This window comes from Mytilus edulis, chromosome 14, assembly GCF_963676685.1.
Source record: "Mytilus edulis chromosome 14, xbMytEdul2.2, whole genome shotgun sequence".
Taxonomy (NCBI): Eukaryota; Metazoa; Mollusca; class Bivalvia; order Mytilida; family Mytilidae; genus Mytilus; species Mytilus edulis.
The window spans coordinates 39,344,641-39,362,061 of NC_092357.1; the positions used below are offsets into that span (position 1 = coordinate 39,344,641).

Below are 17,421 nucleotides of genomic sequence, written 5' to 3' on the forward strand. Positions count from 1 at the left end.
GCATCATTTAAATTAACGAAGGAATGATTGTTTCAATTAAAAAGCTTTTATAAGAGCATCAACCCTCTATGAAGAACATCATGATAGGAAATACAATCCCTTGAATATCGACTGAGAGCTATTTATTAATTAAGAAATAATTCATGGGGGCTTGAATATATCGTTTTTTTACCACGGGTTGGCCCTTTATGACAAATATTTTACCCTAAGCGATAGCGAGGGGTAAAATATCGGCATAAAGGGACCACCCGTGGTAAAATTTAGATATATTCAAGCCCCCATGAATTATTTCGATTCTAATAGGACAAATACGGCATTTTTTTGGATCGAAGCGCTCTAGGTGGAGGCCATTATTTGTCGTTCCTATAAATTAACGCACTTTTAGATTGGCGTAAAAGAACGGATCAAACAGAATAAGTGACATGATCAAACTATTCACAAAACTTATTTAGATAGATTTGGATGAATTTTAATGATAACTTACTTATATGTCTTCTATGTATATAAAAAATTGGCTTATACCATATTTTAGCATCGTTTGTTTACGTTTCCTTGTTATGATGATTTTCTGTATCAAAAGCGTGTATTTTCCCGTAAAATTCTATGACGTCGGGTACTTCATTCATAAAAAAAAACCATATGACGTGGGAGTACGATCGGAACAGCCAATGCAATATATTCATATTTTACATCGGGTGTGTACTCAAGGCGTTTGCAGGACGTCATGTTAGAATAACATATAACTGAGAGGGTGATAGAGCAGATTGTTACTCTCAGAACAAATTATCAAAAGAGGTGATGGACTCTTACTATTGAAATTATGTTTATCTTCCTGTATATTTTCAAACAATATCGATAAATCCTTATTAAAAACTGTCAATATGTCGCAGTAGCTGCGACAACATCAAACGATTTTGTCTGATGAAAAAAATTTATACCAGATTAATTTCGGGCTAATTGAACTTGACTGAACGTCTTTATTGTAAGATTTTAGATAATATTCTGAATAAAATTGGTTTCCTAACAAAGTAATACAAATGTAAAAAATACTTTTTATTAGCTACTCATTTTTTTCAAGGAGACAGACATAGATTCTCGTATAATTACAGCTTTTTGTCACCATAGGCTGTTCTCGCGTATCGGCAAACTTGACGATCATAAACGTCAGTATTTGAAAACTAAATATACACATGGAACAAAGTCTTGCAACAGCTTGATTTTTAAAAACTTGAAAAATCTGCTTCTTATTTTGGATGGAATATGTTAAAATATTTGTAAAATAATAGTGAAATATAGTTTATGATATCATTGGCATTTTAAAGAACACAAAATATTTAAAAAAAAATTGATTTATCTAACCACAATTTTAGTAACAAAATGAAGTGTTTTTGGTACAGAAAAATGCATTTAACAACTTTACTGTGGTCGAACTTTACAATATCAGACTTTTCAAAATTAATTTTAGGATGATTGTTCACATCATGGTTGATCGTTATACGCCAAAGAAATAGTACTTTGTGCGCAGCACCCGTTCAAACGGATAAGCGCCTCTTAACGTCTTCTGATTCATGCCATAAATCGACTAATTTGTTGCTAAGGTAGCAGCAACCATTTCTGACGAAGGGCTTTGTTTCTTTCATGACGTGTTTGAACTGGGATGTCCTTTCGCGCACTTTACACCTGATAGTGTCCCATATATGCTCGATATGGTTCAAATCCGGGCTACGATCGGGCCAAGGAAGATGAACCGAATTCCACTGGAACATTTGATCTGCCTTCACGATGCTAATTTCCAACATTGGCGAGCTCTGCACTACATTGGATACGGACAACTGTGTGTCTGTTCGTAACCAAAGGTCCCCGAAATGGTCTTATCGCACGAAAACCAGAAGCGATGAGTCGATCTCGAACAGTTCTTGTTAAAAGGCTTCTGTATTCCCACCACTCTATTTTAAGGATTGTATTTTATGCAATGTGTTTCCTTCTGATCAACCTTCATTATGCTTGATTTTCCTTTAGCAGATGGTATAATGGTTCTTCTTGATGTCGGAAGGTATTTAACATCGTATATTTCCTGATTTTTATTCTCAAAACGACTTATAGTGGAATTGTGATGACCAACAATACGTGCGGTTGTCACAGAGACGTTCCTGCTTCTCTCATGTTGATAATAAGCCGTCTTGCTGCAGTTAAGAATTGTGGAGGACCCATTACAAGGTGTCAATCACATAACTTTATAAACTTGGTTATTTAAAGTGTTTAAAACAATGAGGATACAAATATCTGTTTTGCTGTTTACGGGTACAGTAGCTGCATGTGCAGATAAAAACTTATCGAGTCGATATTAATTGATTAAACTCAAGTGATATTTAAATAATGTTTGACTTGTTCTATTTTATCAAATTATATTACAATAAAATAAAGAGTGTTTTTTAATTTTAATTTCAATTTGGTGTTTACTTTTTGCAATACTTTTTTCAATGTGTATTTTATATTAGCAGAGGTATTGATTTTATCAACTTATCTAGTATATTTAAAGACTCTACCGTTCAAAACTTTAAACCTCCATATTTTGATAATATAGCACCTCCTATAATTGCATACACATGCAAAAAAACAGTAGAAGTTTGATTTTAATATAGATATTAATACTTCCTTGACTTGAAACTGTGAATCCTCGAAGTTAAGATATGTTCCCTATGGCCATGTTATTACAGACGACATCAATATCGTCCAGGACAATGAGGTTAAAAACGTCATGAAAAAAGGACCAAAATACCGTCCTCCATCTAAAATAGTTTGGAAAGAGTGACGTCAAGTCACCAAAGATGTGACGTTTTTTTATTTTAACGAACGCAATCTATGTATTAGTGGTAAAAAAAATTAACTAGGGATATCGTTACCATAAATTACTTAAAACCTTTAATAAATTTTGCAATATATGTATAAATATGTGGTTTTGAAGTTTGGTTGTACCTGTAGAAAACTTGTTTCAAACTGGATAGCACATCCTCATTTTTAAGGAAATGTTGTTAAGCGTGCCCGGAAATTTAGATATGATCCATGTAAACTTGTCGCTCCTTTAAATAAACTTATTTTAAAAGGTTAAATATTCAACACTGTAATAAGATCATTAAATAAAATGTAGTTTTTAATGGTATAAAGATCAATTTTGTTATCAGTCAATTAAAGGCTAGTTAAATATTACCAGTATGTTATCTGCATATACATATGCATGGATCTACAATCTGTAGATACCTGTAACTTTGCATTGTACAAGGTCATTTTTTCTCTGGCTTTTTATGACTTCTTTACACACAATCTTTTGGATGTTGGATGTGTATGGATTGATAGTTTAGTCTTAGATGCATATTTTTATTATTAGTTGTTAGTGGCTTTTAACTAGAGAACAGCTAACTACGAGTACTATCAGATCTGTTCATTGTGTCTTTTTGGGTCGCGATGTATAAGTCCCCGGCCACGTCCACTTGTATTTTTGTCCGTCTGATGAGTTAAGCCTTTTTTTAATGATTTTTATAGTTCGTTCTCATGTTGTACTGTTATTCCACTGTCCTAGGTTAGGGAGATGGTTGGGATCCCGCCAACATGTTTAACCCCGCCACATCCTTTATGTATGTGTCTGTCTCAAGTCAGGAGCCTGTAATTCAGTGGTTGTCGTTTATTAATGTGTTACATATTTTTTATCGTAATTTTTTTTATACAAATAAGGCTGTTAGTTTTCTTGTTTTAATTGTTTTACATTTTCTTATCGCGGCCTTTTTTAGCTGACTATGCTGTATGGGATTTGCTAATTCTTGAAGGCTGTACGGTGACCCATAGTTGTTAATGTCTGCGTTATTTTGATTTGTTGTGGATAGTTGTGTAACTGGCAATCATACCACCATTTCTTTTTTATATTGACCTTTTTCATGTATTTAAATCCATTTTCTGTTCATGTGTTTCGGTTGATGTACGATCACGCCCATTTCCCCTTGTCCCAAAAGTCATTGTTTATTAATGATTTGTATAGTAATATATACATCGCTATACAAAGCCCTGTGTCAGCTTAATTCTATCTCAATATGTATATTTCTTTTTCGTGTAGAAACGGTTTAAAATACAAGTCAGTACAATCAATATTAATATAAAAGAAGATGTGGTATGATTGCAGATGAGACTAATCACAACAAGCGACTAGAATGACACAGATATTAGCAATTATAGGTCACCTTACGGCCTGTAACAATGACAAAAGCTCATGCCGCAAAATCAGCTATTTAAGGCCCCGAAATAACAATGTAAAACAATTCAAACGAAAAGACTAACGGGCTTATTTAGGTAAAACTTTATTACTGACAATGCATTTGTAATGACACACTCATGTTGTTACACACTTATTGATAAGATACAGGGTTATGTCTCTTCGTATCAACATAAAAATGATTAACACGAATGAGATTATTAGTTTATCGCCAATTCAGTTAAATCACCGTAAGTACATTTAAGTTGTTTCCCTTTACTCAAACGGAAATGCCCGCTGAAAACGATAGAAATGTAACTGTGCTGTTGAAAAAAAAACAAAAAAAAACACAGTTTTGCTTCAAAAAATACTAGATAGGTAAGTTAAATCAAACAATCATAGTCAAAATAGAAAAGTCAAACTTCTTATGATAGAGATGACAATACAAATTGTATGTTTACGTCGGTATTCAAGATAATAAAGAATGTATAATGTGATATGTAAATCCTACTTAAAATTGAGATACGTGTACATGTAGCATACGGACTTTATTCATTGCATCATTATAAAGAAAAGAAAATGAAAAAATTAATAAACACGGTAACACTAAATCTGTGTTCATATATTAATTTTCCCTTATTTTTTTTTGCTTAGTTACCTCACTTGAAAAGCGACAGTGTCAATCTCTGTAAAAATGCAAATCGATGTTTAAAATATTAATTTTGATATTTTTCTTTAACAAAGGCGTGTGGTGAATGGACCCCTCCCCTTTTTTTAATTCTTATTTTTGTTGATTAATTGTACTATTCTATGTTTTCTCACGATATAAGAATGACAGTAGTTTGCAAGTTTCTGTATCGTTCTCATTAAAATTTTCCAAAAGTTTTAAATAAATTCTTACTCGTCTTTTATTCCGACTGTAATATATGATGTTTTATTCCCCTCCTCAAAATGCTTTTTTTTTTATTTATTTACCTTGTGAAATAAATTAGTATTGTCACAAATTAATAATCATGATAATCGTTTAAAGTAATTGATAATATTTTTAGTACCTTGAGAAATAAACTAGTATTGTCACAAACTACTATTCGTCTTTAGTAATAGATAAGATTTTTGGTACTCTATAATTGTTTTATATTTAATTTCGACATGGTTATCAATACATTTTGTTTTCTTGAAGACAAAACATTTAGATTACACATCTTTTTTTTTCTGCAGCTTTTCGGTCATTATTGCATAAAGAGTTTGAACAGTTCAGGCTGACCACTCACATATCGAAAAAATAAAAAATGTTTCGATGAAATTTCCTTGGAAAAATTCCATTAGATGTACTTCTATTCATGTCTACATTTAACCAGAAATCTTAACAGATCATTTGAGATTAACAAAAAAAAAAGGCCGCCCCAATTTTCATACTTTAGTGAGTATCTCAACCACAGACGCTATATCGTTCTTTTCTTACAGAATGGCGGACAGTAAATTCTGTGCTGGTTGTCAGCGCAGTGGTGAAGAAATTACAGCTGTATCATGGTGCAGTGATTGCAGTGATTTTGTATGTAAGGCGTGTTCCAGGGTTCACGAAAAGATGTCCCCACCTCACAAGGTAGTACCAATCAAAGAAATACAACAACTCAGTTCTTCACTCCTCAAATTGTCCAAGAACTGTAAGAATCATCCTGGTCAAAAGATAATACTGTACTGCTGTCAACATGACAAAGTAATCTGCGATTCATGTGTTCCGATATCACATCAACATTGCAAGTCTATCATTTCAATTGAAAGAGCAGCTAGAGGCGTGAAAGATGGCACTGCTATTTTTGATCTAGAGAAAAGGCTTCCAATCTATATCAAGTTACAGAGAACATACTGAGTCAAAATAAGACAACACTTGTTGATTTAGAAAAAAATCGAAAAAAAATCAAGAAAAGGGTGTCGGAACTCAAGCAGAACATTATTGCTTATTTAGATAGGTTAGAAGCAGATATTCATAAAGACATTGATTCTAGGTATAAAACCTGTACTGAGATGGTGACTCAAAAAAGAAATAGCTTCAAGTCCAGCTCAGACTCCCTGTCTACATGGAAAAGTGATCTCCATTCACTGAAGCAACATACATCAGAAATCCATTTATTCCAGTTGGTAAAATTTTTAGATTCAAAAACTTACCAGAAAGAATCGGAAATCAGAGATATCCAAGCAGCTACTGTTCCGATACTAAAATATCATCCGTCAGAATCTGATTTCAACATTAGTAAACTAGTCCCAGACTTAGGTACAATAACGGTAGAAAATATCCAAATCCAAATGCCTTTACTAGATATTGATCAACAAGGTCAAATTCTCGTTAGGGACGAAAGACAGTTAGCACTGTCACATTCATTCCCGACCACGAAATTTGGAAATAAAGTTACTATCAACACAGGATGCTTTATTCCTAATAATAGGTTACTACTCAGTCAATTCACGGGCAAACAACTTCTTGTTTGTAAACTTGATGGATCGAACTCCAGCGTGATTAATTTGGACTCTGAAACATTTAATACATGCTTATATGACAAAACCCACGCTGTAATATCTCTTCGTGATAAAGATATCCAGATCATCGACCTGACATCATGGAAGCCTGGTAGGAGAATTAGAATTGGTGGAGTATGTAGAGGAATGATCTGTGTCAAGGATAAGATCTGGGTAAAAAATCAACCTTACACTCTAACAATTGTGGATATCAATGGTAAAGTTCTAAGAGTAATTCAAACAACATTTGATCCTGATGACATCTGTGCTAATCAAGATGGTGATGTGTATTGTACTGACAACAATTGTGATAAAGTATACGTTGTAACATCGGACGGAAAAGAACGTGAGATATACAACAGTCCTGACCTGAACGGTGCTGGTGGTGTAGCTGTAGATGACCATGGTGATGTATATGTAGCAGGATTTAGATCTAATAACATACATAGAATATCTAATGATGGACAGAAGCATGACATTGTCTTGACAGCTTTTGATGGCATCTATCAGCCGACTGGTTTATCTTACAACAGTGAAACAAAAGAACTGTTAGTCATGAACAACTTTAATAATGCAATCAATATTTATAAAACACAATGAACACTGGCTAAGGAACACCATAATGACTGTAAACATTGGTGATTAGCATAACGATAAAAATTAAATGTGTATATATTAATGAAACATTTTTATATAATCGGGTTTACAAATATTGCTGAAAAGTTGTTTTTTTCATATTAAGCTTGATCATTGTTGATACTGACAAATTAAAATATACTAAACATGACCAAATAATATTTGATAAAAATATCCATCTTAATCTGAATTCAATTTAAATATGTGACCTTTTTTCTAAAATATTGCGAATTAGAAAATAAAAAAAATAAATATTGGTTGACTTTTCGTACTACAATGTAGTTAATTAATGAGTATTAAAACTTGCACACACGACACGAGCACTATAGCGGATTGGTATGCATAGTTTGGTTACACGTTCTATTTCAGTTCATTTCATCAAAAACAAAAATTACCGAATATTCTATAGGGGATCTGGTTTGAACAAAGAGTATTAAACGTCTGGTTATAACCACTATATCAATAGGTCATCAGATATCGTTACTTCATTATCAAAGATACATTTTATCATAACAAGAATGCTTAAAAAAAATATGGGGAAGAAACCACTGAGTATAGGAGTTAATTACTCAATCTGATATGTCTATGTCGCATCTATAGCTAACTATAAAACCAGATTCAATCAACCATTTTCTACATATTAAGCAAATACCTGTACCAAGTCAGGAATATGACTGTCATTACCCTTTGGTTTGATGTGTTTGAGATTTTGATATTGCCATTTGATTAGGGATTTTCCGTTTTGAATTGCCATTGCTTTCAGTTTTGTTTATCTGACTTTTAATGTTTCAAGTGTCTTAGGTCTAGCATCTGTGTTTTTCTGTAATGGAATCATAGACAGTTTGCTACTGATTTTGAAAAAGATTTGTCTTTCTGTACTGTTGATTACGTTGCTGAACAAACTTTACAAAACGAATGATAAGCAACCAACATATTTCTGATTTATTACAAACATTTTGTGAAGACAATGATTGGTTAAACCTGATATTGCTTGCTGAATCTCCCATTTGTATAACACATTAAAAAAAATGTTTATAGTACAGTTACGTTGATTCAATTTGGGGAACAGTTTATAGAGACATAATTAGTAGATAGATATAATAAGATGTGGCATGAATGACATTGAAACCACTCTTCATCAAGGTCACAATTTTGAAAAAAATAAACCATTATAGGTGAAAGTACTGTTTTTTACACGGAGCCTTGGTGAGGAAGCCCATAAAAGAGTTCACTTATTGCGTATAAAAGGAGAAGCGTTGTATGTTCCTGTCTTAATTAAAGAACCTCGTTGTAAGTAAATTTTCACATCTTTATGTTTTTCGTTATTTTGAAACTTTGAAACTTTAGATAGTTTTCCTTTTATCAGATTGGAATTCCAACAGAAAACGAAAGTTGAATGTGACTCGGTTGGTAAAAAAGACACAGACGTTTATAACAACAATCTGGATAGGTAAGTTAATTTCAAGAAATACATTTTATAAAAATACCTTTTTAAATTTAAAGTATACTGATTTTTATTTGCTAGAATATAACGATTTAAAACTTAAGAAAGATATATTAATTTTCTTTTTGTATTAGTTGTTCGTAATATTTCAAACTTGCACATGTGTAAATCTCGTTTTTTATGTGACCGAATGTTTCCTAATTAATCCAGATTAAAATAATGATATAAAAATGCTGACTTTACGGAACAAGAATTAAATATTTCAAACTACGCTTAAACATTTAATAACATCAGTGGTTTCACCCTATAATAATTGGTCAAACATCGTTACTTTATTATCAAATGTACATTCCTATCATTTAAAAAATGCTTTAGAAGATATATAACGAAGAACAACTGTAAACAACACCACATTTTCACCACCGCAAATCGTTTTCTATAAAGACCCGTATCAATCTACCATTTTCTACATTTTCTATACCCAGTCAGGAATGTGGCAGTTGTTGTGCTTTCGTTTCATGTGTTTTATCATTTGATTTTGCAATTTGCGTGAAAAGCTTCTTTTTACCAATTCTTTTTTGCGTGATTCGATATGTTTGTTTCGGAACTTAATAGCGACATATTTCTCAAATTTTGATTTTAGAACCTTTAAGGTGGTATGGGTGTCTTCCTCCGTCTTGGATTGTAAAAACAGAGAACCAAAGGTCCAGATTTTCTATCAAGTTAGCAAAATTTGATGCACGAAAGCAGGTATTAAATGTAAATTTTCATTTAACAGAACCAATTTATAAGAAAATAACTTATAGATATTAAAAATTTGAAAATGTTGATTATTTTTGGTTGTTTTAAAATTGTCATTTTAAGGGGAAGTAACTCCAAAAAAGTGCATTTACTGAAGGTTTTTACATGGAATTTTTCTATTTTGTATTTTAGCCAGAAAAAAATGTACGGTGACACTATCTTTTCTTTTGATAATCTCAAAGCATTGTCTGAAAACTATTTTTTCCTTAAGTATTTAACAATTCTATCATTTTGTTTAGTTTCTAATCACAAATTGTTGTTTTTTTCCTGTATAATCCACGCAAAATGTGTCATTTTGTAACGTCCTGTAGCTTGAGAAAAAGCGCGGTGACCTATAATTATTACTTTATTTTTCAACATATATCAATAGATTCTACGTTTGGGCAAAGTATGAACAAGTTCTATCATTTTTATTTTAGACTCCCATACCATCTTAAGCAACTGTCTTTTACTTCAATGGGACTATCTACAGTTTGTTCCCGATTCTATTCAAAAAAAATATTCTGTACTGTTGATGATTTAGCTGAACAAAACGAATGGAAAACAACATACATATTCCTGATGTGGTATGATAATGTTGTGAAGATAATTGTGGGATGAAGGTGGTTTTATAATTGAGAATGAAAAAAAAATGGAAATGTGTGAAAGGAACGACCAAAGAGCAGTAAGCAGCCTACTGCAAACAATGGGTCTGCAATGCAGCGAGACAGTCTCGCCCCCGGAGGAGTAATACAGCTGGTCCTTACCAAACATACGCAATAGTTTAGTAAAAATGGACGTCCTACTAAACTCCAAAATATATACAAGAAAGTAATATATAAAAAAGATATACACGACTTATAAAGGCATGACACTTCTGATTTGAAAGAGACGCAAAACTTCAGAGGGTTAAGCATGTTTGTTTAGACCTTACCCCTACCCTTATAAATGTACTACTGGTCAATGTAGAAAAAATAAATACACAGCAATACGCACAGTTAAACTAAGTTTAAAAGACGTCTCAGTCATATGTCAGAATAGGTAACAAAAGAAGCTAATTACAATTGACAATAATACGTAAATTAGCAATGGACTGATATCAGGTAATGACAGACAATGCTAAATCTGCAATTTGTTTACATTTGTTTACAATTCTATTACATTGCATTGATTCAATTCAAAATAATAGAATCAATGTAACGGAACTATAAACAACTTTTATTTGAAATCAATTGGGTGAACAATTCGCAGTGACACAAGGAAAAAAGTTGAGACTTTGAAAATTGAGTTAAACCCGTCCACCTTTTTATGTTCCTGTCCTAATTCAGAAACTTCTTTGTTAATCGTTTATTACATCTTTAATGATAAGGTATTGTTTTGCGCTTTTTTAGAATCATGTTTTAATGGCAAATGCGTGATTATTTCTGTCAAATATTTTGATATTATTAGATTTAAAGCTTGGCATTTTATAAGCATTTGTTTGTTAACGTCGGTAACCAAGATAATAAAGAACGTATGTAATGATTATTTAAAAACTACACAAAAAGGCGTATTGTGGTATTTTCATATTCAATTGAGATACTTGTACATGTAGAATACGGACTTTTTAAAATAATATTATTCATTGCTACATTATGAAAAGAAAAGGAGAAAAATATTGAACAAGCTATCACTAAAACTGTGCTCATCTACCAATTTTCCCTTTTAACTTTGGTTAGGTACCTAACTTTAATAGCGACAGTTTCAATCTCTGATCATTACGAATCAATGTTTTCAATACTTTTCTTGATATTTCTCTGAAAAAAGGGCGTTTTGTGCATGGACCCCCTTTTTTATTCTTATAGTTATCAAAGGTACCAGGATTATAATTTAGTACGCCAGACGCGCGTTTCGTCTTCATAAGACTCATCAGCGACGCTCATATCAAAATATTTAAGAAAAAAAGCCAAACAAGTACAAAGTTGAAGAGCATTGAGGATCCAAAATTCCAAAAAATTGTGTCAAATACAGGTAATTTATGCCTGGGATAATAAAATCCTTATCATTGTTCATTAATTACACTGTTTGATTTTTTTCTTACGACAATAGAATGATAGTAGTTTGCATAGTTTGTGTATTTTGTTAGCAAAACAAATATTTCGTATGAAAGAACAGAAAAGTAAACATAACTATAATAGTTACAATACATTTGTAATGACACACCTACTATAATACATATAAATAAATAAGCGACCGAGTCTTAGAATATCTTTGATTTCTTGTTATATCAACATCAACACTAATTTATTTGATTTCTTTATTTGTTAGTATAGACACGGTAATTCGATTTAAATGTTAGCGCCGTTTCAGTCAAATCAACTTTTGTTCATTTAGATAGTCTCCTTTTAATCATCAGGGGATTCCCACTTAAAACGAAAGTGATCTATATGTGCCTTGGTTGATAACAAACAAAAGACACAGTTTTATTTGAAAACAACCTGGATAGGTAAGTTAAAACAAACAAATCAAAATCAAAATAGAAAAGGGAAACTTCTAATGATAAAGATGACAATATAAATTGGTTGTTTAAGTCGGTAACCAAGGAAATAAAGTAAGTTTGTCATGATTATTTGTAAACTACATGCAAAGGCGTATTGTGGTATTTTTAAATTGAGATACGTGTACTTGTAGCATACGGATCTTTTCATTGCTGCATTATGTTGTAAAAAATTAAAAAAAAAAAATAAGATTGCACTAAAGCTGTGCTCATATACCAATTTTTCCTTTTGATTTGCTTAGTAACCTAATTTCAAAAGTGGCAAGAGGTTTTTAGTAATTTAATTTCTTGAAATTTCTATGAAACAAAAGTGCCTGGTGTATGGGACCCTCTCCTTTTTTTATTCTTATAATTGGTCATTAATTTCACAATTTGATGTTTTCTCACGATATTAAAATGACAGTGGTTTGCATATTTCTATATCACTCATTTCAAATTTTCCAAAAGACTGTAGTATATGAAGTTGTACACCCCCCCCCCCCCCCCCCCCCCCCCCCCCAAAATGTAATTTTTCTTGTATAGCAATGTGTAGGGTTTTTTTTTAAATTCTTTCTCATGAGATATTTTTTTTTTTTTATGACACACACACCATCGTATGTAATTGATGAAATTTTTGTACTCTCTAATTGTGTTACATGTACTTATTTGAATATAATACATAAATGCGCCTTTTTTTCTTGAAAACAACACTTTTAGACATTACATTTATTTATTTTTTTCTAAATTTTGTCATTACCGGATACGAATGAAAATGTGCTCATATTATTTCTTTGGAAACATTGCCATAAAATGAAATATTGCATACGCTATGTTTTTCTATTACAGAATGGCGGACAGTACACTTTTTGAATTGTGCAAGAACTGTGAGAATCATACAGATTAAAATATTGTACTGTACTGCTGTCAACATGACAAGCTTATCTGCGATTCATGTCTTCCGGTATCACATCAGAATTGCAAGTCTATCATTCCAATTGAAAAAGCTGCTAAAGGCGTGAAAGATGGCGCCGCTATTTCTGATCTAGAGGGAAGGATTTCCAACCTATGTCAAGTTACAGAGAACATACGTAGTAAAAGGGAGACAACACTTGTAGATTTAGAAAAAAATCGAAATAAAATCAAGAAAAGGGTGTCGGAAATCAAGCAGAATATTATTGCTCATTTAGATAGGTTAGAAGCGGAGATGCATAAAGACATTGATTCTAAGTATATAATATGTACTGAGATGGTGTCACGAAACAGAAATGACATCCAATCCAGCTTAGACTCCCTGTTTAAATGGGAAAGTGATCTTAAATCACTGAAGCAACATACATCAGAAATCTATTTATTCAAAGTAGTAAAATTTTTAGATGCAAAAACTTACCAGAAAGAATTAGAAATCAGAGAAATCCAAACAGCTACTGTTCCGATACTTACATATCATCCGTCAGAATCCGAGTCGAACATTACGAAATTAATCCAAGACCTAGGTAGAATTGCGATAGAAAATGTGCAAATCCAAATGCCTTTACTAGATATTGATCAACAAGGCCAATTTCTCGTTTGGGACGAAAGAAAGTTATCACTGAAACATTCATTCCCCAGCACGAAATTAAGAAATAAAGTACGTATCAACAAAGGATGCTTTATTCCTGGTGATAGGTTACTTCTCTGTCAAGACTTGGGCAAACAACTTTTTGTTTGTGCACTTGATGGATCAAACACCAACATTATTTATTTAGACCATAAAGCACAAAACATAACCTTAAATAACAAAAACCATGCTGTAGTATCTGTTGGTGATGCAGGTATCCAGATCATAGACCTCACGTCATTGAAGCCTGGAAAGATTATTCCAGTTGACGGATGCTGTTTTGGAATCGCCTGTGTAAAGGACAAGATCTGGGTAAACAATCGAAAATGTACTCTAACTATTATGGATATCAATGGTAAAATTCTTCAAAAAATAAAAACTACATTTGATCCACAAGAAATCTGTGCCAATCAAGATGGTGATATCTATTGTACTGACAACAATAGTGAGAAACTATACGTTGTAACATCGGATGGAATAGAACGTGAGATATACAACAGTCCTGACCTGATCTGTACTGTTGGTGTAGCTGTAGATGACCGCGGTGATGTGTATGTAGCTGGATGTTCAGCGGACAACATACATAGAATATCTAATGATGGACAGAAACATGACATTGTATTGACAGCACAAGATGGTATCAATGGACCGAGTGGTTTATCTTACAACACTGACACAAGAGAACTATTAGTCTTTAACGACTTTAAAAAATCTGTCAATGTTTTTCAAACACAATGAACACTGGCTAATGGACACTTATTTTTAATGTAGGCATTGGTGATAAGCCCAAAAATAGGACAATAAGTTTTTATACATGTTATATCTTAAAATAAAATGGATTTATATTACTTGATTTTTAAATACTGCTTGAAACTTTTTCAGATTCAGCTTTATACTTACAAGCTATATCAAACTATATATTGGACTACATTGAAAGCGATCAAATAACTATTGAAATCTGTAGTATAAAAGAATGTGATACCCTTTAACTAAATTATGACGAATTAAAAAAAAAAACAGAAAAATATATTATATGTTATTGTACTAGTTACTGAGTGTTCAATCTTACACACAGAACAAGAACACTATATCGGATGTGTATGCTTATGTCGGTTACACATTCTATTTCGGTTCATGAAAGACCAACATTTTGAGTCAGTAATTTGGGACCTATATAATTAGACCAAATGTTTAAATCCTAAAATACCTGGATGTTTCCTCATGGAATATGTTCTGGTTAACATAGAACCAGTTGTTGCAAATAGAGATAATAGGCTGATATTTCAAAACAAATCTATTTCTCTATTATTTCATCTATATAGTGGAAAGTAATGTATAGCTGATCGAATGGCTTTCAACATGTGTATATTCAGCCATAAATGACCCGACATGAAAAGTAAAAACCATTTATTCTACAAAAATAACAGCCTTAGTTATAACATTTCAGTTAGGTAAAACAAATATGAGGGACATAGATTAACGACAACCACTTATTTGAACGATGCTGACGTAGGAATGATACGTTGATAGGTATATTTATTTGCAAAAAGAAGTCAAGAGATACAGCTAGTTAGATATGTGTCGAGCTCGTTTTGACGATTTAAATTATGGTAGGGATCTGCAATCTGAAACAGAGAAACACATCGTCTTTCATTAGAGCGCCTTTGGTAATTTTACTTCATGCAGACTGCCCATCTGGATTACAAAATTATAAACGTTTCATCGTTAATGAGTCTTTGCAAATGTTATGAAATTATAAAACCTCGTATTATTAATTCACACATATATTGAATTTGATGATAAAATTTCAAATGGAATTGACTCGAACTTTAAAATACGTTAAAATGGTTGTTACCATGTTTTTCATAAATTTGCCATCCAAGGCCTGTGAGAACTGATATATAATCCAAGGTTATTTTCAGTCTAAGGAAGACTTTATTTTAATCGTCTCGATATTGTACTTATATACGATATTTCGTTCATCAAGAATTCTAAAACCCAAACATTTAAAAGCAGACGATCTTTTCAAAGATAACGTCTTTTCAAAAAGACATCGATCAAAAACAACACTGTAAATTGATGTTCATCTAATAAAAATACAAATAGTTCCCAATGATCATTCAAAATATTGTGTGATTATTTGCTATTTTAAAGAACAATAGTAGTACCACAACATTTAGAAAGATGACTACCGCAGCAAACATTGTAAGTTGTAGTAGTGATTTATTTTCGGTCTGTAGAATAAGTAAAACAACAAAATTACCAAACTCTGAGGAAAATCAAAACGGAAATTTTGTACTAATCAAATGACATTGTCAAATACACTTACACATCACACGAATAGACAATAAATGTCATAATTCTGACTTGGTACAGGATGTATTTATTATGTAGAAATTGGTAGATTAAACCTTGATTTGAAGCTACCTTAACCTCTCACATGTTAGACAGTCGCATAAAATCCAATTATATTGACAACGATTTGTGAACAAAACAATTTGTAAATAATCCTCCTACTTTAACCATTCTAGAAATCACTGGTAAAAAAATACAAAACAACTTTGATATAAGGGAAACATTGCCAATCAAGATGGTGTTGTGTATTGTACTAACTTTGAAAGCGATAAAGTATATGTTATTACATCAGATGGGGAAAAACGTGAGATATACATCAGTCCTGACATGAAACACTCTATTGGTGTAGCTGTAGATGACCGTGGTGATGTGTTTGTAGCAGGGATAGAATCAAACAATATACAGAGAATATCTAATGATTGACAGAAAAATGATATTGTCTTGAGAGCAGACGATGGTATATATAGGCCGAGTGGTTTATCTTACAACTGTTACAATGATACAAAAGAACTGTTAGTCGTAAACGACTCTTATAAATCTATCAAAATTTATAAAACACAACGAACATAAAAATGACTGTAAGAATTGGCCCTTACTCTGAGATGAAAAACATAATATTTTAAGTAAATATTGAAATATATGGATTATCTATAACTGTTGCCTAAACTTTTAAATTTAATCGAGTTATCAAATGTTGCCCTTATCCAAGAAGAAATTTATACTGACAAGTTGAATAATACTGAAAATAATCCAGTAATATTTTATAAAAGTGACTATATTTAATTATGCAGTATAGTTAATATGTCACCTTTTTACTAACATATGACGAATTCAAGAATCTAAATAAATATTTTGATACTTGTTGTAAGATATTTTTTAAACTTGCACACAGAGCAAAAGAAGGCCACTATAACGGATAGTTTTGCATATATCGGTCATTCATTTAATGTCAGTTCATGAAAGAACAGAATTATGAGTCAATTATTTGGGACTTTTAAAAAAAATACTTGAATGTTTTTTTTTAACTAATTTTATTTGTTTTTATGTCAAAAGGCCATTCCTATTTTTTGTCCATTTGATGAGTAAAGCCTTTTTCAACTGATTTTTATAGTTTGTTCTTATGTTGTACTGTTATACCACTGTCCCAGGTTAGGGGAGGGTTGGGATCCCGCTAACGTGTTTAACCCCGCCACATTATTTATGTATGTGCCTGTCCCAAGTCAGAAGCCTGTAATTCAGTGGTTGTGGTTTGTTTATGTGTTACATATTTGTTTTTCGTTCATTTTTTTTACATAAATAAGACCGTTAGTTTTCTCGTTTGAATTGTTTTACATTGTCTT

The 17,421-nt window shown here is 32.0% G+C and overlaps 3 protein-coding genes across 3 annotated transcripts in view; all 3 read left to right on the forward strand.

The window, feature by feature from the left end:
* Positions 1-5,705: 5,705 nt before the first annotated feature.
* Positions 5,706-6,110, forward strand: LOC139504187 (transcription intermediary factor 1-alpha-like). The gene has a single exon (XM_071294252.1). The coding sequence runs from the start codon at positions 5,706-5,708 to the stop codon at positions 6,108-6,110; it is 405 nt and encodes a 134-aa protein (XP_071150353.1).
* LOC139503477 (uncharacterized) overlaps positions 5,709-17,421 on the forward strand; it is a 210,555-nt gene continuing 198,842 nt past the window's right edge. Inside the window, exons 1-2 of the mRNA XM_071293263.1 lie at positions 5,709-7,420; positions 16,706-16,871. Coding sequence (XP_071149364.1) covers positions 6,266-7,354 — 1,089 coding nt within the window. The 5' untranslated portion in view covers positions 5,709-6,265 and the 3' untranslated portion in view covers positions 7,355-7,420; positions 16,706-16,871. The remainder of the gene's footprint in view (positions 7,421-16,705; positions 16,872-17,421) is intronic.
* On the forward strand, positions 11,993-14,574 carry LOC139502964 (uncharacterized). The gene is made up of 2 exons (XM_071292631.1): positions 11,993-12,099; positions 12,976-14,574. The coding sequence occupies exon 2, from the start codon at positions 13,334-13,336 to the stop codon at positions 14,462-14,464; it is 1,131 nt and encodes a 376-aa protein (XP_071148732.1). The 5' UTR covers positions 11,993-12,099; positions 12,976-13,333; the 3' UTR covers positions 14,465-14,574.

Excerpts from the sequence above, each read along its gene's own strand:
- LOC139502964 (XM_071292631.1), top strand. The coding sequence starts at position 13,334 with ATGCATAAAGACATTGATTCTAAGTATATAATATGTACTGAGATGGTG.
- LOC139504187 (XM_071294252.1), top strand. The coding sequence starts at position 5,706 with ATGGCGGACAGTAAATTCTGTGCTGGTTGTCAGCGCAGTGGTGAAGAA.